The 27,666-nt window shown below is 41.7% G+C and overlaps 1 protein-coding gene across 4 annotated transcripts in view; it reads left to right on the forward strand.

The window, feature by feature from the left end:
- Positions 1 to 27,666, forward strand: part of CFAP276 (cilia and flagella associated protein 276) — a 494,385-nt gene that overhangs the window by 323,576 nt on the left and 143,143 nt on the right. For all 4 annotated transcript variants that reach the window (XM_044076475.1, XM_044076476.1, XM_044076477.1 and 1 more), the window contains exon 4: positions 13,447 to 13,565. In XM_044076475.1, coding sequence (XP_043932410.1) covers positions 13,447 to 13,565 — 119 coding nt within the window. The remainder of the gene's footprint in view (positions 1 to 13,446; positions 13,566 to 27,666) is intronic.

Here is a 27,666-nt window from a genome sequence, read left to right on the forward strand (position 1 = left end):
CTGACTAACTTTTTTCCTTTACACTAATTTTCACCCTACATCCTTTACAATCTTCCCTTTAAAGTTTCAATATACTATATTATTGCATAAAAAAAGATGTATATATGTATATTGTACCTTCTCACGTAATCACAATGAGTATAATTTGTACTTCTTTTGAAAAAAAAAAAAATACACACCAATGTTTTTATGTAACAATTGCTGTTTTTATAATATCTGACATAACTTCTATATTAATTTTGTATGTTTTTCTTGGAGCTTTTCTCCCCGGGCCTCTACTGAAAATGGACATGTATCCAGCTAGACTAGCCCGGTCAACAAATGTGAAATAAAATAAATACAAATAAATAAATAAATAACTAAGTGGAGTTTTCTAAACCTCTGTATAGGAAACGAATGGCTGTTCAGCATTAAAATAAGTGAACTTTTCTAAGCCTCTGTATAGGAAATGAACGGCTGTTCAGCATTAGAAATAAGTGGACTTTTCTAAGCCTCTGTATAGGAAATGAACAGCTGTTCAGCATTAGAAATAAGTGGACTTTTCTAAACCTCTGTATAGGAAATGTTCAGCATTAGAAATAAGTGGACTTTTCTAAGCCTCTGTATAGGAAATGATTGGCTGTTCAACTTTAGAAATAAGTGGACTTTTCTAAGCCTTTGTATAGGAAATGAACGGCTGTTCAACGTTAGAAGTAAATGGACTTTTCTAAGCGTCAGTACAGGAAATGAACGGCTGTTCAGCTTTAGAAATAAGTGGAGTTTTCTAAGCCTCTGTATATTAAATTAACAGCTGTTCAGCATTAGAAATAAGTGGACTTTTCTAAGCTTCTGTATAGAAAACGAACGGCTGTTCAGCATTAGAAATAAGTGGACTTTTCTAAGCCTCTGTATAGGAAACGAACGGCTGTTCCGCATTAGAAATAATTGGACTTTTCAAAGCCTCTGTATAAGAAACAAACGGCTATTCAGCATTAGAAATAAGAGGACTTTTCTAAGCCCTTGAATAGGAAATGAATGGCTGTTCAGCATTAGAAATAAATGGACCTTTATAAGCCTCTCTACAGGAAATGAACGGCTGTTCAGCATTAGAAATATGTGGACTTTTCTAAGCCTCAGTATAGGAAATGAACGTCTGTTCAGCATTAGAAATAAGTGGACTTTTCTAAGCCTCTGTAGAGGAAATGAACGGCTGTTCAGCTTTAGAAATAAGTGGACTTTTCTAAGCCTCTGTATAGGAAAGGAATGGCTGTTCAGCATTAGAAATAAGTGAACTTTTCTAAGCTGTGACTCTCTAATAATACTAGGCAAAAAATCCTTCTCAGAAACAAATCCTGGGCAAAATGGCATACTACTAAGAATCCTACAGATCACCAACCCTTTAGGGAACATAGAAATAATACAAAAAAAAGCCATCCTGTTAGACAAAAAGAACTTATCTCCAATTACAGCAAACCTCCAACAAGGAACCTCGAAAATTTTGGACTAGCATTAAAATTCTATACCCAGGCCAATCTATCACACCCAACCAACAAGGCTCAAACCCTGAGAATCCCACACAAACAGTTAATGCCTTCAATTCTTTCTTCACAGATGCCATCCAAACTCTTGCTAGCCACCTATCTCCTGATACCTCAAATCTGCCTACTTCTACCACTATCCCACCCCCACCATTTCATTTACAACCAGTGTCTACTTCCCTCATATGCTGCCTTCTCCAAAAATTAAAACCTACCACCCCCTCAGCTGACAAACTCCCAGCAGAATTCCTGCAAAAAGGAGCTAAAGCCATTGCCTATCCCTTTCCACAGTACCACCACTGCCCTGCTGTCCTTCACAAACTGTATCAACAAAAACCGCAATAAAAATATTCTTTCCTCTGCAGTCTTCATTGACTTATCTAAAGCATTTGACATGGTTAATCACCAACTCCTTCTACACGTACTGAAATCTCTTTCACTTGATCCTCTATCTATGAATTGGTTCACATCTTACCTAGAAAACCGACAGCAGGCTGTACTCTGGCAAAATAAACTATCTAATCACCTTCCTATCTCCCTCGGGGTCCCACAGGGCTCCATATTAGGCCCACTCCTATTTTCCATTTATATTTATGACCTGCAATCAGTTATTCCACACACCACCTGTATTCAATATGCAGATGACTCTACTATAATCTGTTCAGCCTCTTCTCAAACTGAACTTCAGTATCTTACCCAAAAAGCTTTCAATACTGTAGAACAATGGTTTTCTTTCCCTCTGTGTAGGAAATGAACATCTGTTCTAAGCCTCTGTATAGGAAATGAACGGCTGTTCAGCTTTAGAAATAAGTAGAGTTTTCTAAGCTTCAGTATAGGAAATGAATGGCTGTTCAGCATTAGAAATAAGTGGACTTTTCTAAGCCCCTGCATAGGAAATGAATGGCTGTTCAGCATTAGAAATAAGTGGACTTTTCTAAGCCTCTGTATAGGAAATGATCAGCTGTTCAGCATTAGAAATAAGTGGACTTTTCCAAGCCTCTGTATAGGAAATGAACGGCTGTTCACCATTAGAAATAAGTGGACTTTTCTAAGCCTCTTTATAGGAAATGAACCGCTGTTCAGCATTAGAAATAAGTGGACTTTTTTAAACCTCTGTATAGGAAATGAAAGGCTGTTCAGCATTAGAAAAAAGTGGAGTTTTCTAAGCCTCTGTATAAGAATATTAACATATGCGAGAGATACAATTATATAGCTAAATTGTAGGCTAAGCTCTCTCCACCCAAGACTGGAGCAGGCAGTCATGAGGAGAAGGTTAAAACTTGCACCACACCTCCAGCCTCACATAGACATACTAAATCAGCACTGGCAAAAAATACACATAAATACACTAAATCATACTCTGAGGCTCTAAGTAAAAACCTGCAAAAGCATCACAGACCTCCAAAGCAGACACCCAAAAAACCAGCGCCTCCCATCACAAACCAGACAACACATAAAACACAAAATGTATGCCGCACAATCACAACCCTTAAGGTGAAATAACATACCAACACTCTAGTAATAGGCAACTCTATAGTCAGGCACACTGACGTCCCACTCACTAGGCTGGACAAGGAGAAGGTTACTTTTAGCTGCCTGTCGGGAGCCAGAATCCACCACATAACACAAGCACTCGGGTCACTCCAGAACAAGTACAAATATGACTCTGTCGTTGTTCATGTTGGTGTGACTGACCTGAGACGTACCTCCCTGGACTACATGAAAAGAGACATGGAAGAGCTCTCTGATCATGTAGCCCAGGCGGGTATGACCCTAACCCTGAGTAGCATCCTGCCCTCACCAAGAATGATACCGCAGTATAAAGAAAAAATGATCAATTTCAACAATTGGCTAAGCTTCTGGTGTCATTCAAAGGGGATCCAGTGTCTGTCAGCCTGTGACGACATGCTCAACAAGCCTTGTTGCTTCGCAAGAGATGGCTTGCACCTGTCACCACTAGGCTTTCCAATACTGGCCAAGGCTCTTGCTACCCCCATAGTGCCTTTTTTAGGCAAGGCTCAAAAGTCAAACCCACCTCCATACACAGCACAAATAAAAAAAATGAAGGTTATGCTACTCAACGCCAGGAGTTTAAATCTCAAAATGTACACGCTCAAAGCACTCCTCAGTATGGAGAACGTCGACATCTGTGCAGTAACTGAAACCTGGCTCAAGGCTCCACAGAGCACCCCAGCACTACCTGGCTATAACTCATACCACACATTTCGGCCACAGAACATGGATCGAAACACAAAAGGAGGGGGTGTATCCATATTCATCAAGGATACCTTCACCTCCAGGTTAGTGGCACAGCATGATACCACCGAGATCATCCATGCGCAACTAACATCCAGCAAAACTGAAATGCAAATCATGGCCTGCTACAGATCACCCTCCATGACCCAGGATCACCACTCCGCCTTTCTGGAGACGCTGGAAAACATGAAGGTCCTACCGAACACCCTGAGATTGGGCGATTTCAATTACCCTACCGTTAACTGGGAAAACTACTCAAGTACAAATTCCCAGGTCCAGCACTTCCTGGAATTTATCAACTCAAAGGTCCTGGATCAGCTGGTAAACTCCCCTACCAGAGGTGAAAACATATTGGACCTGGTCATCACCAACATGGGCGACAGGTGTTCCACATCAGAGGTCAACCCGTCACTAGTTAGACCAGACTATAAACTAATCGCTCTGGATGTCCACACCACCACCTCCAACCAAGGAAACCACAGTGAAAAACTTTTCTATAGCAAACTTTACCTTACTTAAGACAGAGGTGGTAAGTTTCACAGCCCCCACACTAAAGGATAACAGTGTCCAAGATGCAGGAACCTTTACAAATGCACTCTATGAGCACCTACAAGGATGCATGGATCGTGCCATCCCTAGCAAAACCAAGACTCACTCCACTAAGAGAAGGAAACCAGTCTGGTGGACCCCTGCCATAAACAGGCTATACAATAGAAGGAGGAAACTAGTTCAGAAAAAAAGCAAATCCCAAGAAAGAAAGACATCCCTGATCAGTATCAGTAAGAAACTAAGGTCCCTCATAAAATCCTCCAAGGCTAACTTCGAAAGAAAAATAGCCAAGTATTCGAAAGATAACCACAAAGCCTTCTTTAGCTATGTCAAAAATCTAAGTGGCAACTCACAGATATGCTTTGAGCTAGTGCAAAATAGCACAAAATATACTGAACCCACTAATATTGCCAGCATTCTGGCAGATAGATTCAGTGCAAACTTCACCCCCCCTCACCCCCAAAAGGTCCCACAACAATACCAGAAAAGTGTAGTGTCCCGGAAATGACAGACGCACAGGTGAAAACAGCCCTTTCAAAAACCAAAAGCACAGCGTCAATGGGGCCAGATGGTGTCCCAGGCTGTGTCTTGCACGAACTACAGAACTGACTAACCCCCCACCTAAACACACTGTTCAACCTCAGCCTCTCCATAGGCTACATGCCCATAGAATGGCACACAGCAACGGTTATTCCTCTCCACAAAGGACGGGCCACAACTGACCCTGGTAACTATCGCCCCATAAGCCTGACTAGCCTGGTCTGCAAGGCTATGGAGCGCATCATCATGGAACTCATTAACAAAGACATTGGGAGCCTCCAAACACTTGACCCGACCCAGTTTAGCTTTGTTAAGGGCAGATCATGCCTACTAAACCTGGTTGACTTCTTTGAGACAGTCACCAAGGCCATAGATGAGGGGAAGGTAGTTCACACAGCCTACCTTGACCTCGCTAAGGCTTTTGACACCATTCCCCACTCGGGAATTATAGAAAAACTCACCAGCCTGAACATAAACCCCTACATCAAGAAATGGGTTGCCAACTGGCTTACAGACAGAATTCACACGGTAAGAATAGCGGGCTCCAGGTCCGACTCTAAACCAGTCACAAGTGGTGTCCCACAAGGCTCGGCCCTGGGACCCCTACTGTTCAGCATATACTTCTCAGAAGTACAGGCAAACACAGGAGGACTATGGCTAACCAAGTTCGCCGATGACTGCAAACTAGGAGCCATAACTGATTCTCTGGCTGACATGGACATTCTCCAAAAGGGCCTTACTGAGACGGACACCTGATGTCAAAGTCATGATCTCAAGCTAAATGCCAAAAAATGCATAGTCATCCCATTTGGGAAAAACAAAACACCCACGAATTACCACATAGATGGCAGCCCCCTTAATACAGAAGAGGAAATAAGAGATCTGGGGACCCAGGTAGATAGTAATGTCTCCTTTGACAATCATATTGCCAAAGTAGTTAGGAAATCCTTCTATGTAGCCCATCTAATTACTAAAGGGTTCGCATCTAGAAATAAAGAGGTTATAGTGCCCCTCTACTCGTCACTCAACAGACCCATCAATAGAGTACAATGCCCCATTTGGGATGTACCTCACAAGACACTTCCAACAGCTGGAAGGACCACAAACGTACCTCACCAAGAGGATTACTGGCCTCAAACATATGTCCTATGCAGCCCGATTGGAAAATCTCCAGCTGTATTCAGTCGCATATCGCTTACTCAGAGGTGATCTCTGCCTGACTTACAAAGCCATGTCCAACTCAGAATTGATGGACATGCTCCACCTAAAGAAATCCAAGTCACTACGAGCCACATGCTCTAGTGAGCTAAACCTTGCCACAACAATAAATAGAACATGCTGGAGTAATAGATTCCTGTCACAGAGACTCCCCATGCTTTGGAACAAAATTCCTAACTACATTAGGCAGAGCCCCTCACTAACACTCTTCAAGAGAAACCTTGACGAGTGGATGGGTAACAGAAAATACACCCCTGGGATCACTTCATTGGCTCTTCTTGACAGAGGCTCAGTTAATTAATCAATGGGGTAGCGAAAGCTGACACACTCTGGCGAGGCTTATAAATGCCCTCGGGCAGATAGCCTAGTACCTACCTAGGAACCTATGAAGAAATGAATGGCTGTTCACTTTTGAAATAAGTGGACTTTTCTAAACCTCTGTACAGGAAATGAACGGTTGTTCAGCATTAGAAATAAGTGGACTTTACTAAGCCTCTATACAGGAAATGAACGGTTGTTCAGCATTAGAAATAAGTGGACTTTTCTAAGCCTCTGTATAGGAAATGAATGGCTGTTCAAAGCCTCTGTATAGGAAATAAATGGCTGCTCAGCATTAGAAGTATTTGGACTTTTCTAAGCCTCTGTATACGAAACGAACGGCTGTTCAGCATTAGAACTAAGTGGACTTTTCTAAGCCTCTGTATAGGAAATGAACGGCTGTCCAGCATTAGAAGTAAGTGGACTTTTCTAAGCCTCTGTATAGGAAACGAACGGTTGTTCAACATTAGAAATAAGTGGACTTTTCTAAGCCTCTGTAGAGGAAATGAACGGCTGTTCAGCATTAGAAATAAGTGGACTTTTCTAAGCCTCTGTATAGGAAACGAACGGCTGTTCAGCATTAGAAATAAGTGGACTTTTCTAAGCCTCTGTATAGGAAATGAATGGCTGTTCAAAGCATCTGTATAGGAAATAAATGGCTGTTCAGCATTAGAAGTAAGTGGACTTTTCTAAGCCTCTGTATAGGAAACGAACGGCTGTTCAGCATTAGAAATAAGTGGACTTTTCTAAGCCTCTGTATAGGAAATGAACGGCTGTTCAAAGCCTCTGTATAGGAAATAAATGGCTGCTCAGCATTAGAAGTAAGTGGACTTTTCTAAGCCTCTGTATAGGAAATGAATGGCTGTTAAGCATTAGAAGTAAGTGGACTTTTCTAAGCCTCTGTATAGGAAACGAATGGCTGTTCAGCATTGGAAATAAGTGGACTTTTCTAAGCCTCTGTACAGGAAAGGAATGGTTGTTCAGCATTAGAAATAAGTGGACTTTTCTAAGCCTCTGTATAGGAAACGAACGGCTGTTCAGCATTAGAAATAAGTGGACTTTTCTAAGCCTCTGTATAGGAAATGAACGGCTGTTCAAAGCCTCTATATAGGAAATAAATGGCTGCTCAGCATTAGAACTAAGTGGACTTTTCTAAGCCTCTGTATAAGAAATGAACGGCTGTCCAGCATTAGAAGTAAGTGGACTTTTCTAAGCCTCTGTACAGGAAATGAACGGTTGTTCAGCATTAGAAATAAGTGGTCTTTTCTAAGCCTCTGTAGAGGCAATGAACGGCTGTTCAGCATTCCTAAACGGCGTTATTGTGTCGAGATAGTCAGCAGCTGCCAGTGCACATCCAAAGTACAGAGAATCTTTTCTCCCTTGTTTTTCTGGATCAAAAGCTATAAAACACTGGGAGATCGATGGAGTAATTCAAGGTAAATTCAGAAACCACTTTAGGCATGAATGGTGGATTAGTGTGTAACACAACCCTCTCCTTGTAAAGAAATCAGATAGGGCTGACCCACAATGACAGCTTGCAGCTCAGAGACTGACATAGTTGTTAGAGCAATGTGTAATACAGTCTTGTAATGAACTTTAAATCAGCCTGACAGGCAGAGTCAAAAGGAGATGAGGTACATTTTTCAAGAACAAAGGTGAGATCCCAGGGAGGAGGAATTTCCTTTTGAGGAGGTCACACTTGCAACATTCCTTTCATAAACTGGCCATAAAAAAGAGATAGAGGGGAGGGAGATTCATGGGCAGACAATCTGAGATGCTTGCAAGGTACACTTTGCTAGAAGCATAAGGCAAACCTCTGTTGCCCACACCAAAAACATTTCAAGACCTCTTGTTACTGACTAGGCACCACCTCCAAAACCTCTTACTTGTAAGGATAAGATTTTCTAGTTGCTGGTTTTCTTTAAATATCTGCTGCACATCCTCATGGAAAAGTGCCTAAAAAGTATCACAATAGAATCTTCTAGGTTGTCTGTTGCAGTTGCTCTAAGTCGGGGTGTAACATTCGCCCCGATGCTGTGTGAGCAGATCCAGGCTGTGAGGAAGCGTGTGGTAATTGCTCTTAGCCAATTCCATTAAAAGGGAAAACTAACTTTGCCTGGGCCAAAAGGGGGTTACTACAATGATCTTTGTTAATTTTTCTGAATTTTTAGAAGTGCTTTGGAAATCATTGGAAGGGTGGAGATGCATAAAGGTATATTCGTGACCATGGAAGTAATAGAGTATCTGTTGTCTTGAACAGAATTTTTTCAGTCTGTTTTGAAAGGAGGCAGACAGATCTATTTGAGGTTTTCCCCACATCTGGATCAAGTTCTGGAAGACCTCTACATGGAGTGTCCACTCGTGAGGTTCTGTTCATGATCTGCTTAGTCTGTCTGCCTCTGTGTTTTGCTCTGATAGAATCTAAGGGTCTAAAGAGTCAGAGAATGCTGTAGTTCTAGCTCCCAGGTTATCACTGCCAACCAGCAGAGAGGGTATGACTTTGTGCCCCTTTGCTTGTTTAGGTACTATGTCATATTGTCAGTGACCACTAGAAGAGGACTCAGAGTCCATAAGTAGTGAAAAACGTTTAAGGCACAAATCATTTGCCAACATCACTTTTACATTTATGTTCTTTCGCATGTCCTGAGGACCCCATAAGCCTTGCACTTGAACTCCCATAGACAGTGCTCCTCACACAAAATCTGAAGAATCCATCTGGGCATATTAGACTAGGGTCTGAAGAGAGAACGTGAGTCTTGGATTCAGAGACAGTTGATCTTCTGACCACTGCAGTTCCTATTTTGCAAATCATAATACCAGGACCTGGAAATCCAAGTACCATTGAATTTTTCTCATGTGTAGTCTGGCTAGTGGTGTTATGATGATCATTAACTACGAGGTGTAGAATGTTGGAGGAGTCTCTTGCTAAGGCCACACTCAGAAGAAAGAAATTCAGGAAATGCCCTGATAGGCCAGGACTTTGTCCTCTGGCAGGAAGGCCATCCTTTTAATGCGAATATCAAACACCCCAGGAAAACAATTAATTGAGAGGGTGTGACAAAAAACTTTTGAAGATTCAGTTTGGAGCGTATTTGGGAAGGGATTGATGCAACATTGTCTAAGGAGTCCAAGTACCCAGATACAGAATCTGCACAAATCAGAAAGGTGTCTAAATAAGGAAAATTATAGATCCCTTGAGTTTTGCAGTAGGAGACACTGGGGCCCGGTACTTTGTGAAATACATGAGATGCAGCAGATAGCCCAAAGATTAATGCAGAGAACTGATAATGTAAGCCAGACACAGCAAATATCAAACATTTCCTAAAATTGAGAGCAATAGGAGTATATGGTGATGTGTCCTTGGGATCTAGTTTCCATGAAACAGTTGTCTGGAAGCTGCACTAGGACTGACTTAACTGTAAGTGCAGCATTTTTACAAAAAGATGGTTAGACAGGACAACTCTACAACAGGCCTCCAGGAAATATCCTCCTGCCATTTCCTTTTGGATTCCTGACTTTTGTTTGCCTGAAATTTCGGTTTATCCTGCCTCTTGAAGAAAGATACCATGTTTGGGCAGAATTTGGGTACATGAAACATCCTAGATACCCCTCTATTGTCCCACTGTTTGAGAATGTGTATAACAGTGGGCCCAAACAGAAATACACAACTTAAAGGTTCAGGTTTGGCTTTTAAATCATCGTAGCAGTTCTGATTACGTAACCAGGCATACCATCTCAATACAACAGAGTAAGCAGCACTTCTTGACACTGTATCTGCACATTCAAGCACACCTCTCAAAGTCTGTTATGAAACCTGAATCAAATTTAAAAACAATTTTATTCATATAAGACTTTTGCTATGCAGGTAAGGATGCAAAATCATCCAAACTGTATGCCCATTGTAAAATAAATCTCTACATATAGCCCTGATAATTTAACATTTTAAGGGTTGATTACTAGAAGGAGACATCCTTTTGCCCTGAAGATCTAACCAGTTTCCCTGTTTATCAGAAGGCATTGGATTTGATGAAGCCGAGGACTTTTTATTTGAGCAGGCTGCCAGGGAGACCACAGCTGGGTCAGCAGTCAAATGAGGAAAGAGACCTGTCATATCCAATTAAAGTCTATATTTACTTTGGCCTTTTTAGGGACTACTGGAACAGATACTGGTGCCCTGCAGGCAGCTCTGTAAACAACTTCCAAAGCTGGCAAAAGAAAGGGGACAGTCACAGAATTGGGCATCTCATTCTATAAGGCTATATAGCCTGCCTAGCTCGGGAGGAGTTCATTACTGTTGCTTAGCAAAAACATCTCTAAATCTAGCAATCATATGAGGAAAAGTGAACACTTGTTTGGACTAATGCTCAAGTGCGTTTTCTGAAAAATCAGGGTGACTGGAGTCAGTGCTCAGTAGAAAATCGCCATATTGTCCTCATCAGACTCCTTATCATTCTCTGAAACAACAAAAATGTCTCTAGCCAAATTAGTGCTATAGCCATGTAACAACCGGTAGAATTCGCTGTCTGCAGAAGACTCTTAGCCAAAGAAACCACATCAACCTTCTAAATAGCTATCATCAGATTATCAGCTGTACAGTGACGCTTCTGTTTCTTTGTCCTATGAATTTCACTGCTAGATAAAATATATGGGGACTGAGTATTATATATGGAAAGGGGTCTCTTACCCTGGACTACTCGTGCACCTGAAGGATTTATTTCCCCCATATCTGCTCCAGGTATTGGAACATCCCTGAAGGATGGGTCTAAATCCCGTTCTATAGTGGCCAGCAAAGCTACAATAGAGACAGATGAGACAAAAGGTATGTGTTCTGTGGGTCTAAAAGGATTCGATGACACGGTACCCAAGCTAGAATCCATCAAGTCAGGACAGATAACACCAGCCAGATCTGATGAAGGCTCTGTGAGATGAAAGTGATTATCCATGTTTCTATGTCTGTGCTGTTTTTATGCCATTTTATTGTTTTATTAGTTAATAAATGTTTCTTCATGGTGGCCTAGCTCTGCTTGTTTTCTAAATGTCTGAAAGTAATGTGAGATTTCATGAAGGTGTAATAGAATAGTATAATAATAATAATACCATGCAGGAGGAGAAACAACTAGATTATTCTTTATTTACAGAATGTAATGTAGGGATCCTTTTGCAGAGATGAAATATGGCTTTGGATGCAAAGGTTGTTATTAGCATATAAATGTCCTTTAAGTTATTCATACAACAGACTCTTTCCAAATGATGTGTTTAAAAAGCATCTTAAACAAGAGAGGCCCAATTCCAAATGCCTTCCTCTCAGTGTAAGTGATCACTTACACTGAGAGGCAGTCTTTTGAAATCCGGCTCCTGGTGCAAGTCTGTTTATAGATAGGCCTTACACCATAGTAAGTCACTTAACTGAGAGCAAGTCTTGCGAAATCGGGGCAGATTTACACTGAGAGTACCTCTTTTGGAACCTGGCCCCATGTGAATTTCTAGTGTGTGTGTGTGTGGCCGTGGAACTCATAAACAAAGACATTGGTAATCTCCAAACTCTGGACCCCACCCAGTTCGGGTTTGTAAAAGGCAGATCATGTCTGCTAAACCTGATAGACTTCTTTGAAGCAGTAACCAAAGCCATAGATGAGGGTAAGGTGGTTCACACAGCCTATCTAGATCTCGCCAAGGCTTTTGATACCATCCCCCACTCTGGGATTATACTTAAACTCACTAAACTAGGTATAAATCACTATGTCACAAGATGGGTTGCCAACTGGCTCATGGACAGAACCCACACTGTGAAAGTAGCAGACTCCAAATCTGACTTCAGACCAGTGACAAGTGGAGTACCACATGGTTCAGTCCTGGGTCCTCTCCTGTTTGGTATCTACTTCTCTGAAGTACAGGCTAACATAGAAGGTCTTTGGCTAACAAAGTTTGCAGATGACTGCAGACTGGGAGCCATAATCGAAACTCCTAATGATGTGGGCATCCTACAAAAGGGCCTCACTGAGACAGATGCCTGGTGTCAAAGCCATGGCCTGAAGCTCAATGCCAAAAAGTGCATTGTCATCCCCTTTGGTAAAAACTCTGTGCCCATGAACTACCTCATAGGTGGTAGTCTACTTAACACCGAAAGTGTGATAAGAGACCTTGGGACACAGGTGGACAGTAGTCTCTCCTTTGATAATCACATCGCCACAGTGGTCAGGAAATCCTTCTACGTGGCACACCTCATCACAAAGGGTTTCTCATCCAGAAAAAAAGAGGTAATTGTTCCCCTCTACTCATCACTCATTAGACCCATTATAGAGTACAGCGCCCCTTTTGGTATGTACCTCACAAGACATCTACAACAACTGGAGAGACCACAGAAATACCTCACAAAGAGGATTACTGACTTCAAACAGATACCCTACGCAGATGGTCTAAAAAAACTCAAGCTTTACACCATCGCATATCGCCTACTCAGAGGTGATCTCTGCCTAACATACAAAGCTATGTCAAACTCAGAGCTGTTGGACATGCTACACTTAATGAAATCCCAATCCCTCCGAACTACACGCTGTAGGGACCTAAACCTTGTCACCACAATAAACAGAACATGCTGGAGGGATAGATTCCTGTCCCAGAGACTTCCCATACTCTGGAGCAGACAACCTATCTATGTCAAACAGAGCTCCTCATTAGCACTCTTCAAGAAAAATCTTGATGATTGGATGGGAAATAGGAAATTTACCACGGGGATCACTTCTGTGGCTCTGCTAGACAGGGGCACAGGAAAATAATTTTTTTGGGTGGTGAAAGCTAGGAAACCTTTTTGACTAGGCTTATATAGGCCCTAGGGCCAATAGCCTAGTACCTACCTTTGAACCTATGACTAATTTAGCAGTTGCTACTTACTGTCTGTACAATCAGGGGCATCCATCCAAAAAGATGTGCAGTGATCTGGCCAGTGATGTTATGTAACTGTAACATTAAAGTATTTCAGTTTAAGGTCGTATTTATTATTATGAAAGAATTGCTCCTGAGGTTAAAACTTCATTCCTTATCTTTCTAGACGAATTTTAAAAAATCGGAAAAAGGAAGAACCCCCGTCTCCTGAGAGTACAGTATTGATGCCACGGCACTGGACTTCTCCAAAAAAAGAATCGATTCACTGCAGAGAAGGTGCTATAGGTAAGAAATGGAGCCAAATGCTTTAATACCTCTGTTCAGAAGTAATCATGTTCTGTACTGTAACAAATGTAAGACACATGGAAGAAAGGATCTTTTATTTTTTCATCTATTTTCAACTGCACAAAATGCAAGATCTTGATGAAAATGCATTGCGATACATTCAGTTGAAAAAAAATGAATTTAGTTGAAAAAAAGGAATTTGCAGCTTCAGTCCATTTCCCTTTCCAACCAGTAGTTGTAGTGGAAACAGTGAGGTTGCTGATCAGTTGAACAGTGAAGGTAAGAAGAGAAACAGTGAGGTTGTTGATCAGTTGAACAGTGAAGGTAAGAAGAGAAACAGTGAGGTTGCTGATCAGTTGAACAGTGAAGGTAAGGACTTTCTGCTTATCCCCACTATTGTGAAATCTTTGTAGATGTGGAGTGTGCATGAGGTCCTGGCCCAGTACAAAACCACTGGTTTTATTGTTTTATGTGTATGTGTGCGTGTGTGCGTGCATGTGTGTGTAAACAAACCTTAATACAAGAGGTCCATTGCGTGATTCTAGTTGAGTCCTGCCCAGTTTCACAGGGATAAAAAAGGCTCATCGTGTCTGTTCATTCCTACTAGCTGTTTTAGAAAAATTATTACCAACTTTAATACCACTGCTTCAGTTCTGATTTGCTTACCGGTGGAAAATTAAGTCTAATGTCTATTTCAGCAAATAGAAATCAGTCAAGGTTAAAATAACTTATGATCAGATTGTGCATATTTTTTAAACTCAGTAGTCATCTGTCACAGATGTTTCAACAGCTCCAGAATGTTACGTGCTTTAGTTTGGTAGTAAATAGATCACATCAAATAAGTATTTCTTTAAAAATTAGCACACAGGCTCCAAGAAGAATGGCTTATTGTGGTATTTTTGCTCCATCAGTTGGTACCGCAGATAAAGAACCTCTTAAAGCATTACAGAATCAAAAAAACTCACAATTTCAAATACTCAGATAATATATATAAATATTTATTTTATTTATTTATTTTACATTTGTTGACTGGGCTAGTCTAACTGGATATATGCCCATTTTCAGTAGAGGCCCGGGGAGAAAAGCTCCACTACAACATTATGCTAAAATTGTAACCAAAACATACTACAAAGGAGTAACATATTTTAAAAATTAAATTTGATATATTGACTAGTAAAAAATGAAATATTCATTGCATAAGAGAATATAAAATGACATGTTTATAACAGGATTTACATGCGTAAAGGCAATATTAGAAAGTTAAAATACAATTTAATATAAAAAGATAGACAGGGTGAATTTTTTTTTTTTTTTTTTTTATCTTCTTCCGGGGATACATGCAGTTGTGCATGTGAAAATGGTGGAATGAGGAGGAGAAAAAAGAGAGAGAAAAAATTATGATGTTATGAAGTTACTGGACATGTGTTTCTTTAAGATGTTAATGACATTTATTAGTCACATTTTAAGTGTCCCTCTTCTAATTTTTGTGACTGTTAACATTCCTGTATAAAAGTAGTGAGTTTTTCTGAAGCTGTAATGCTTTAAAGGCACTCTGACAAAGCAGTATAGAAGTAAGGTGCCGGAGCCAGACTGAGAAATAGCAGATACAAGGTTTGAAGCTGATGGGTAGCAAAAGAAAACTTCATGGCCACTGTGATTCTCCTGCTCAAGGGTGGCACCTCTCTAGGCCCAGGTAATTATAAGCCCATCTACAGAACTTAGTAAACTCTATGACAGGTTTAAAGAAGTTATGGACAGAGGTCATTCAGTGCACACTGCTTATCTGACCTGGTCAAGGCTTTGGACACTGTCCTTAGCACTGGTAGAATTGAAAAATTAGAATGTTCATAGGTTCATAGATTAGTACTAGGCTAACTGCCCTTGTGGGCCATTTTAAGCCTACCCATTGTGAGAATCCAACCCTGCACCTTGTGCCTTTAAGGTAAATACCTTAACCCTTATGCCAGCCTCCCAACAGATCCCAAGTTGTGAAAGTTGTCGGCACCATCACTGAATGTAAAATTATAACTACTGTGGTACCACAGAGTTCAGTGTTGTGCCCTTCATTTCAGCACATATTTTGCAGACACCCACCTCAATATTCCAGAACTGTGATTGGCCAAGCTTGCAGAAAGCTGCCCACACCCATTATCCGCTCCTCCATTGATAATGAGCACCTCAAGCAGGAGCTGCAATATGAATATATACGGAGTACAAAAATGGTCTCAAGTTAAAATCAAAAGAAGTCCATGATAGTAGCATTTGGCAAAAAAAGCTGCATCCACCTCTTAAGTTATAAACAATACTCTTTTACAGACAGAAACAGTCATAACAGACCCAAGGTACTTATGTGGACAAATGTCTTAAACTTTGCCATCATGTTTCTACCACAGTCAGGAAATCCTTCTTCAGTCCAGTTTATTTCCAACAGAATATATCCAAGACAAAGAATTTATCCTGCCGCTGTAACCTTCCCTTATCAGACCCATTACTGAGTATATTCGCACCCTTTTTGTATGTGTAAATCCATTCAAATCACTCACCTGGAAAGGCCCCAAAGTTTTCTAACCAAGAAAATTAAAGACCTTCAATCCCACAGCTATCCTGACAGATTAGCCAAGCTTTCCTTATAGTCAGTAATCTACTGGGTACTTTGAGGTGATCTATAACTATAACTCGTTTTGAGCCATGAAATAGTCAATCCTGTTTGACCTCTTATTTCTTTGTAAAATCAGTGTGGTTCTGGAAATACACATGCTAGGGACCTATATATACACCAACACATAAATAGTACTTGCTGGTTGGATAGGTTCCTAAATCAGGATTACTTTCTTTTATTCTGGCAGGCAATCCTATCTAACATCACAGTTCTACTGAGCTGACTATTCACATATGTATTATATAGTATATAGGTTCAAAATTCATGCTTGTGGGCCTTCTACTCATCTTCCTATGCACTTGACTTTGCATATAGAACTACACATTTCTTTGGTTGTCCTTCCTGCAGTTGCAGTCATTTTGAAATGCCTCTATACATATAATATGACACCACAACAAACATCAGTTCATGTGCCCATTTTAAAGCTTACTTCAGTTACATGTACTGGGAGTTTGACAAGCTATCTCATTCAAAGTTTGGCACAGCTGTCACTGAACCCAGGAAATTGCTTTCTGAACACCTTGCTCAGCTTGCTTCTTAGTGGCTATCTTTTTTTCTAGCTTTGTTTAATGCAGAACAGCATTTCATGCACTTTGTGCCACATGCCATACGCATTTTGTGCACCTTATGCCACATGCCGTATGCATTTTGTGCACGTTGTGCCACATGCTGTATGCATTTCGTGCACTTTGTGCCACATGCTGTATGCATTTTATGCACATTATGCCACATGCCGAATGCATTTAGTGCACTTTGTGCCACATGCCGTATGCATTTAGTGCACTTTGTGCCACATGCCGTATGCATTTCATGCACTTTGCGCCACATGCCGTATGCATTTCGTGCACTTTGGGCCACATGCCGTATGCATTTTGTGCACTTTGCGCCATATGCCGTATGCATTTCGTGCACTTTGTGCCACATGCCGTATGCATTTTGTGCACCTTATGCCACATGTCGTACGCATTTCATGCACTTTGTGCCACATGCCATATGCATTTCGTGCACTTTGTGCCACATGCCGTATGCATTTCGTGCACTTTGTGCCACATGCCGTATGCATTTCGTGCACTTTGTGCCACATGCCGTATGCATTTTGTGCACCTTATGCTACATGCCGTATGCATTTCGTGCACTTTGTGCCACATGCCGTATGCATTTCGTGCACTTTGTGTCACATGGCACATACTGCTGTGACCCATTAAGTGAAATGATACACTTTGTGCATTTGCCAAACTTTCATTCACTGCATTTCTCATGCACATGCTTACTTACAACGTTAGCAGGCCTTTTCTATTTGATTTGCCATGTTCTTGTTGTTTTACCTCACACACCTCTTTTGTGTTATTCATATTAACATTTTGTTTCTTTACTAATTCCACATCTTTAATGATCTGAACTGTCTTTTCCAGAGATACCAATACAAGTCAAACAAATTTCTACTTTGCATCCTTTAAGGCTAGTTTTGTTGACTGGATGAGTAGACAGAAATCTGCCCCAGGGTTATCATGGGTGGAACTACTGAACCAGGTAGGTGGGCAGCATTAAGCTCTTGAAAAGACTGTTAATAACTTAAAAGTGTATATGGCTAGACAAGTTATGGTCTCTGTGATTGCTTGTCTAGTATTGGTTTCTATATCTGAAGTATGCAGGCATGTTGGAATAAATGTATCAGAATAAGCTATTCTGCCTGGGTCCCATGTTTTGTTTTAAAAGAATTTGTAGAAATAAGCAACAGTGTTGTTATAGAGACTTTATAACCAATGCACTGAAAAGGTTAATAGCTGTGAAGGTGGTCTTCTTAAACTTCAGATAGTTAAAGACCAGGTTATGTTCACTGCTGTACACAGGATAAGATGACAGCAGTAACAAGAGAGCAAACACTGTCAAAGAAAACCATTACTTGCACAATGTGAGGTATGGAATGGTGCCAGTCATACCACATTACACTTTTGAGTCAGCATATTTCAACTTCCATTCAGACCTACTTCCTTCTGCTTAGAGTTTATCAAAGCATTTGTCATGCAATACACCCCCAGAATGGGTCCTAGGATGGTGGTGTGGGTAAATCACTGGCTGAACACAAAAATTAATACTAAGGTGTCCACTCAGAAGAAAGTATAATCGTGTAAGAACTTACCATAACAGTAGATGTCTGACTGATTACTGCTGCAGAACCCTGTCAAGAATAGCCACATGTCCTGCCAGGAAAGTCTAAGTGCCTTCCTCTCATGTCATATGTGTGATATATGACCAAAGCAAGGCAAGGTTATGTAGTACATGAAAAACATACATGTGTGAAGTACCTCAAGACTTTCTTGCCCCACAAGCCAACAAGGCAAGATAAGAGTCCACAAAAAAAAAACTCATGTCAGCCAAAGCAAAGGAGAACGAAAGGATCCTGCTTCAGTATAAACAAATAAATGGGACAAAATGGCAGAAGAAGGGCAGGATGTAATACTGCAACAGTGATCAGCACCTTAACCACACCTGGAACCTCCTTAACGTGGAAGCAGTAGCAAAAGAAGATGGCAGAACAGATCCATTTGGAAATTGTCTTTTTGGAAACAAGAAGTACCAACTTTTTGCCCTAAAAGGAAGCAAAAAGCTGGTCAGACTTTCTAACGGAGCTGGTCTTGTCAAGATAAAACTTCAGTTGTCTGTGAACATCTAAAGAATGCTAAATTGTTTTCCCCCTTGGTTTGAGGGTAAGGAAAACGTTATGAACATTGACAGCTCATTGACCACCTTAGACATGAAGAATGGGTTAGTCATGAGCATAACCCTGTCTTTATGAAACACCAAAAATGGAGGAGAAGCCATGGGATCTTGCAGTTTAGAAACCATTTTGTAGAAGTAAGGGCCACTAGCAGGACCAGGACCATCTTCCAAGTAGAAAACGTCAAGGAAGCAGAGAAGGCAGGCTGAAATGGGGGAACAGTTAATTTTCTAAACTATAATTCAGGTCACAAGGAAGAAGGATATATTTTCTAAGGGGCCTGAGGTGAAGGATAAATTTTAAAAACTGCTTGACCTCAAAACATGAAAACAAAGATGGACCAAAAAGAAGTCAGACAGTAATTGTTGACAGATGAGCTTTTATTAAGGAATACGGCAGCCCTGAACATGAGCTACTCACACAAGTAAGTGACAGTGATAGAAATAACCATTTGATAAGGGTCCTGATCGGCGATAGAAATACCCATTTCCTAAGGGTCCTGATCAGTGATAGGAATACCCATTTGATAAGGCTCCTGATCGGCGATCGGAATACCCATGTGATAAGGGTCCTGTTCAGTGATGGGAATACCCACGTGATAAGGGTCCTGATCAGCGATAGGAATACCCATGTGATAAGGGTCCTGTTCAGTGATAGGAATATCCATGTGATAAGGGTCCTGATCAGCGATAGTAGTACCCATGTGATAAGGGTCCTGATCAGCGATAGGCATACCCATGTGATAAGGGTCCTGAATCTTCCTGTGGCTCCAGATAGAAAATCCCTTCATTTAGAAACACAAGATTTTTTTGTAAAAAGTTTTCCAACCTCATGTAATACCTGTGGTGCACTCTATAGATGCCTAAAAGTAGTCAAAATCTGATTATCCAGAGGGTTAGATTCAGTATGAATAGGTTCATAGATTAGTACTAGGCTAACTGCCCTTGTGAGCCATTTTAAGCCTAGCCAATTATCCCTTGTGAGACTCAAACCCTGCACCTTGCGTTTGTAAGGCAAACACCTTAACCATTAGGCCACCCTCCCTGTGAATGAACTAAATAGCTGATTTGTTGTGTGAGCAAGTTCATCATGTGAGATAACTTCTGATGATTGCCCTGGGACAGATGAAAAAGAAGTAGGAACCAGTGCTGTCTGGGATAGAAGGGAGTCACCAGCAATCGTTTTCTTTTGTCCTTCTAGATTTTCTAAAGAACATTTGTAATTAGAGGGAGGGGAGGGGAAAGTGTATAGGAATTGCCCCTTCAAGGAAAAAGATGTGGCATCCATTTTCCATGCTTTTGAGCATGAAGTTCTTGAACAAAACAGAATGAGCTGCCTGTTCTAATTGGAGACAAAGAGATCTATCTGAGGAGCTCACAGATGGACACTCTGCAGGAAAACCTCTTTGTTTAACATCCATTTATGAGGGCCTGTCTGCTGGGATCTGCACAAGTAATCTACCACTGAATTATTCTCTGAAGCAATATGAACTGACAGGAAGGACAGATTGTACTGTATGGTTATGTCCCAATCACTTATTGCTAGTCTGCAAAGGTGGCAGGATCGTGTCCCATCTTGCTTGTTTATGTATCCCATAATTGTGGTGGTATGGTCTGTAAATATTCAGACCAGGCCTGCAGATCAAATGTAATGCTGGCATTGTAAGACTAAAATCAACACCTTCACTTCCCTGATATTTATGTAGTCCTTCCTGTCCTTTTTGGACTATGCACCCTGGACTTTCAAATTCATACAGAATGCTCCCCAAACTAGCTCTGAAGCATCTGTGTATGTGTCTTGGCAATGGGAGGAAATAGAAAGGAGGCACTCCTGGATTAAGTGATAGCTGATTGATCCACCATTGAAACTCTTGCTTGATAAATGGCAAGAGAGGAATTGGGAAGTTTCAAGGATGGCAATGTTGTGTCCATACTGATGTGAGATAACACTGAATCTTACTCGTATGGATTTTGGCCAAATGAATGATATGACTAGTGCAGCCCATAAACCCCAAGGCTCCCAAGATCTCGAATCATATGACTAGTGCAGCCCATAAACCCCAAGGCTACCAAGATCTCTCTTGTTGATGGCACATCTACATTAAGTATTCCTGTATTAACATCACTTTGTTATGAAGACGAATGGTGATCACCGATCTAGACTTGAGTCTGCAACCCAGAAACAACAGACCATGGGAGGCAACCAGATTGGGGTTTTTTTTCAGGTTTAAGTTGAACCCGAGACAGTGAAGCAGGGTTTTTGTAAAGTTGAGGCCCAGAAGGAACCTTCACTCATAGGTGTCTGAAGGAGCAAGTTGTGTAAGCAATGGAAAATTTGTATTTCCAGCAGTTTGCAAAAAGCAACAACCAGAGCTAGGGACTTTGTGAAAACTCTTGAAGCAACAGAGAACCAAAATGGAAACACAGAACTGAAAATGATGTTCCAAAACAGAAAACCTTAAAAACTTCCTGTGATCTGGATGAATTGGAAATGAAGATAAACATCTTTTATGTCCAGGGTTACCAAAAAGCTTCAGAAAGAATCATGGGAGGAAGAGATTACAGGGTTAGGGGTCACCGCAGCGGAACTCCAATCCGTTAATGATTGGCAGTTGATTTTTATGGTGCCGAGGTGCCAGCTCGACGCCCAACCTTCAACGAAGACACGCCCATTCACGCATGTCTTTCGAACACCACTCGACCGCGGGGAGGACATGCAGACTCTACACAGAAGGCACTCCAGAGATTACAGGGTGCTTTAAATTTTGGAACTCTCAGAAACAATTTGAAAAGGAAAACATTCAGAATAGGTGTCCATTTTCTCTCTTTCCTAAGGACCAGGAAAAGCCTTGACTAGAACCTTACCCCCTTCTTATGCAGAGGGACCAAATTTTATTGAATCCTGAAGAAATAACCCCTTCAAAATTGGAAGGATTAAATAGAGTTGGCCTGATAGAACAGGAGAAAGGTCTGATCTATGTGGAAGAGAGAGCCAAGATGTCCTGTAACTGCTTTGTGGTCTTTGGTGACTGATTCCTAACCTGGAAGCTTCTCTGATACAGAGGTTAAGTGTAGACTGAGGTGGGGAAGGGGGTGGGAGGCACAGGCTAACAGTCACACGGAGTCTGTTTTTTCAGGAAATGAGGTTTTAAACCCCTTAAATTCCTGCTTGGATGTCTGGACATCTCTCTTTTGAATATCATTTGCCCTTTACGGGGGGGGCTTTTTGGTCTTTATGAAAAAAGGGACCAGCCGTAGAAGGGTAGTTCCTTTGAAAGTTTTAAATAGAAGCAAGAGAGAAAGGAAGAAAGAAATGTTTAAAGTCTTGCCTCTCTCCTGGAGGTTTTTAAAAATGTGAGCGGCAGCAGCATCAGACAGAAAGTACCTTAATATACATCTCAACCTCAGAGCGCAGGTTATCTGGACAAAGCCTAAAATAATGGGGGACAAAGGCCCAAAGAATAAGGGCAGATTTTAAATATTCTTCTTATAACCTTAAAAAGTTGCTAGAATAATAGGTTTTGTGGTAGAATGCATTAAAGTCTGAAACTCAAATGTGTGCTATTATTTCGTAATTTCAATCCCAAGTGATTTTTTAGAAAACCACAAATGTTATGATAAATAGAACAGAAACATGAGGCAAAAATCTGGACATTATGCGAAAAATCTGAACAGTTGCGAGGTATGATCCCTAACCAGAAGTGAATCCAAGATTTTAGATTTAACATCCTCAGGAAGAGATTGGAACCTAAGCTATGAACAGAACCAGTAACAGCAACCCTGGCGGAAGCAGCAGCAGCATCATAGCTGCATTTAATGGAACACTGAGCTACCTGGGAAATAGAATTCAATAAACGAACCGCAGGAAGACTTGATTGTCAAGGTCCCCCCCCAACAAGGACAAGAGATACCCAGTCCCTGTGTGTCTGATAATTAAGAGCATGAAAGGCCATACTTGTCAATAGCCCTACACTCTTTATCATTATGAAGGGCATTTATCGAAGGTAGCAGCGTAGTAGGCTTATTAGATTCTAGGAATATGACCGTAGAAGGGGTTCATTTACAAACATTTATGGGAACCTAACACTTTATAAAAGCTGTCAATCTTCTTGGAGGTTGGAAGAAAGCTCCGCCAAAGAAGAGTCTGGGGACATAGCATCCTGTTCTTTAGACTGTCCCCACAGGAGAGTGAATATAAGAAGAGAAACCAAAGAATCACCCTCAAAACTCAAATCTTCCTCCTCCTCTTCTTCTGAATTCAAATCTTCCTCTTTTGAAGAAGAGGAGAGGGAGCATAACTGAAGAACTTGAGGGGGTTGAAAGAGACTAAAGCCTTTAACAGTCCTTGGTAAAATTCATACCACTCCTGACTATCCGTGACAGTGGGGGGTTGAGGTATATTTTTTGCTCACCTCGAGTATGTTCCAACCCTTGAAACACATTGTTGAGGGAGCACGCTACTTCCTCTCTGACAAGAATCGGAGGAATGCCATCAAGTCCCTGTGAAATAGTCAGCCTTGATTCCTTCCTCACAGCAGAGGCAGCCATCTAATCTGTTGGGGTGGATGTGCTTGGGGGGGAGACATACGGGTCCAAGCAGGCAGCCAACGGATCAGACTTGGTCTTTTTAAGCTTCTTTTTGGGTTGACACGGGACGCCTGCATTTTTTGTTCCCTCAGACCTCAATGTTACTAGCCTGTTTCCCAGTACCCAATGTCCATGTCGGGTGTAACAGCTACTCTGCATCCCCCCCTGGACTTACTCCATTTTTGCTGGGGTCAGTCATGGGTTCTGAGGGTGTCCTGGGAGCTTGGCTCTTCTGTGCTTCCATCTAATTTTTTATGACCTACCCACTTCCCTTTCCCCACCCACCATGCTTGTTGTTTAAGTCCAAGGGCAACTCCTTAGACCCCACCACCCATGTGGAATGTATCGGTGAGTATTCTCCCACCTGGGATGGGCACACCCATCCTTTCTCTGCTGCTTTATCAGATGCCCAAGCCACGAATTGAACCTGGGTCAGCAGGACCATAGTCAGGGCTTTATCCACTGTATGGGACCATAGTCAGGGCTTTATCCACTGTATGGGACCGTAGTCAGGGCTTTATTCACTGTATGGGACCATAGTCAGGGCTTTATCCACTGTATGGGACCGTAGTCAGGGCTTTATTCCCTGCATGACACTGGAGTAGCTCATTTTCTAGATAAATCTTAAGGGAAGACAAATAGCTCCTGAGGGTCTTGGGGGGGATACAGGAATGGCAAATAGAATCATTTCTATAATCATGACCAGCTTCAAGATAAAAAAAGACCTTAGGGATGCTTTACAGAGCGAAAAACTTTCTAACCGACGCAACTAAAGCTACAGTTGCCACTACTTTACCCCTTCCCACACTTCTCTATGGTGCTGTTATCCTTACTAAATTTCAGGCATCACAAGAATCAAAACTTGAATAATACTAGAACAAAGTTGCTAAATTTGCAAAAAATGCCCCTTTCAGAACTCACTACTACTGTGTAGCACCAAAAAGCCTAAATTGGTTAGAACTACCCCATCATCTAACATATACAAAGATTCTTACCACCTATAAATTTATCCAGAATCCATCTGCTTGTCCAGCACTACATAACATTCTACAAAACTATGTTCTCAGTCAGGCATTGTGATTCAGTGACCAAAAACTCCTGTCTGTCCACAAACGTTTCAAATCTGCTGGGCATTGTCTGTGCTCACACTGTGTTGCTAAGGCCTAGAACTCCTTATCTGTGTCCATCAGGTCAGTACCCTTCCTCCCATCTTTCTAAACCATTCTGAAAGACTTCCTAGCCAATAGCTGGTTGTGTTCTTGCTCAACAACTGGAGAAACTGTATCCCTAAATGTGAACAAATACCTGTTCTTACCTTACATCTCCTTCCTCTCCTTTCTTCACTCACTTCCTGACTTCTATCAATTTCTGTCCTTGTCTTTGTTTCTAAATATATGATGAGCCAGTTTTTTTTTTCTCACTTCATATTGCAATTCCTGTTTGTATTATACTAACTTACCTTTAATTTCTCTATAAACTGGCTAAAATTTCTCTGACTATTAAATTATTGTTATATAACTTGTATCTTAATCAGTGATTTCAGATTGTCTAATTTGGTATAATTATTTAAACTGTAGTTGTTTCTGGATAGGTTCATAGGTAGGTACTAGGCTATCTGCCCGAGGGCATTTATAAGCCTAGCCAGAGTGTCGGCTTTCGCCGACCCATTGATTAATTAACTGAGCCTCTGTCAAGCAGAGCCAATGAAGTGATCCCAGGGGTGTATTTTCTGTTACCCATCCATTTGTCAAGGCTTCCTTGAAGAGTGTTAGTGAGGGGCTCTGCCTAATGTAGTTAGGAATTTTGTTCCAAAGCATGGGGAGTCTCTGTGACTGGACTCTATCCCTCCAGCATGTTCTATTTATCGTGGCGAGGTTTAGCTCACTAGAGTGCGTGGCTCGCAGTGACTTGGATTTCTTTAGGTGGAGCATGTCCATCAATTCTGAGTTGGAGATGGCTTTGTAAGTCAGGCAGAGATCGCCTCTGAGTAAGCGATATGCCACTAAGTACAGCCAGAGTTTTTTCAGTTGGGCTGCATAGGACATATGTTTGAGGCCAGTGATCCTCTTGGTGAGGTGCTTTTGTGGTCTTTCCAGCTGTTGGAAGTGTCTTGTGAGGTACATCCCAAATGGGGCATTGTACTCTATGATGGGTCTGATGAGTGACGAGTAGAGGGGCACTATAACCTCTTTATTTCTAGATGCAAACCCCTTAGTAATTAGATGGGCCACCTAGAAGGATTTCCTAACTACTTTGGCAATATGATTATCAAAGGAGAGATTACTATCTACCTGGGTCCCCAGATCTTTTATTACCTCTTCTGTATTAAGGGGGCTGCTGCCTATGTGGTAATTCATGGGTGTTTTGTTTTTCCCAAATGGGATGACTCTGCATTTTTTGGCATTTAGCTTGAGGCCATGACTTTGACACCAGGTGTCTGTCTCAGTAAAGCCTTTTTGAAGGATGTCCGTGTCAGCCGGAGAGTCAATTATGGCTCCCAGTTTGCAGTCATTGGCGAACTTGGTTAGCCATAGTCCTTCTGTGTTTGCCTGTACTTCTGAGAAATATATGCCGAACAGTAGGGGTCCCAGAACTGAGTCTTGTGGGACACCACTTGTGACTGGTTTAGACTCGAACCTGGAGCCCGCTATTCTTACCGTATGAGTTCTGTCTGTAAGCCAGTTGGCAACCCATCTTGTGAAGTAGGGGTTTATGTTCAGGCTGGTGAGTTTTTCTAGAATACCCAAGTGAGGAATGGTGACAAACACCTTGGTGAGATCAAGGTAGGCTGTGTGAACCACCTTTCCCTCGTCTATGGCCTTGGTGACTGTCTCGAAGAAGTCAACCAGGTTTAGTAGGCATGATCTGCCCTTAACAAAGCCGAACTGGGTCGAGTCAAGTGTTTGGAGGTTCCCAATGTCTTTGTTAATGAGTTCCATGATGATGCGCTCCCCAAATGATGTGAACATCCTACAGAAGGGCCTCTCTGAGACAGATGCCTGGTGTCAGAGCCATGGCCTCAAGCTCAATGCCAAAAAGTGCAGTGTCATCCCCTTTGGTAAAAAGTCTGTATCCATGAACTACCACATAGGCAGCAAACTACTTAACACCGAATGCGTGATGAGACCTTGGGAACTAGGTGGACAGTAGTCTCTCCTTTGATAGTCACATCGCCACAGTAGTCAGGAAGTCCTTCTATGTGGCACACCTCATCATAAAAGGGTTCTCATCCAGGAGAAAAGAGGTCATCGTTCCCCTCTACTCGACACTCATTAGACCCATTATAGAGTACAACGCCCCTTTTGGAATGTACCTCACAAGACATCTGCAGCAGCTGGAAAGGCCACAGAAGTAATTCACAAAGAGGATTACTGGACTCAAACAAATGCCCTACACTGACCGCCTCAAAAAACTACAGCTTTATTCTGTAGCATATTGCCTACTCCAAGGTGATCTTTGCCTAACATATAAAGCTGTGTCAAACCCAGAGCTGTTGGACATGCTACACCTAAAGAAATCCCAATCCCTCAGAGCTACATGCTCTAGGGATCTAAACCTTGTCACCACAATAAACAGGACATGCTGGATGGATAGATTCCTATCCCAGAGACTTCCCATACTCTGGAACAGGCTACCCATCTATGTCAAGCAAAGTTCTTCATTAGCACTCTTCAAGAAAAATCTTGATGAGTGGATGGGAAATAGGAAATACACCCCGGGGATCACTTCTGTGTCTCTGCTCGACAGTGGCACAGGAAAATAACTTTCTTGGGTGGCGTAAGCCAGGGAACCTTGTTGGCTAGGCTTGCGTAGGCCCTTGGGCCGATAGCCTAGTACCTACCTATGAACGTATAGCCTTGCAGACCAGGCTAGTCAGGCTTATGGGGTGATAGTTACCAGGGTCAGTTGTGGCCCTCCTTTGTGGAGCGGAATAACCATTGCTGTGCGCTATTCTATGGGCATGTAGCCTGTGGAGAGGCTGAGTTTTGAATAGAATGTTTAGGTGGGGGGTTAGTTCGTTCTGTAGTTTGTGCAAGACGCAGCCTGGGACACCATCTGGCCCCATTGATGCTGTGTTTTTGGCTTTTGAAAGGGCTGTTTTCACCTGCGCTTCTGTGATTTCCAGGACACTACACT

This window comes from Protopterus annectens, chromosome 7.part0 (genome assembly GCF_019279795.1).
Source record: "Protopterus annectens isolate FY-2018-M chromosome 7.part0, PAN1.0, whole genome shotgun sequence".
Taxonomy (NCBI): domain Eukaryota; kingdom Metazoa; phylum Chordata; order Ceratodontiformes; family Protopteridae; genus Protopterus; species Protopterus annectens.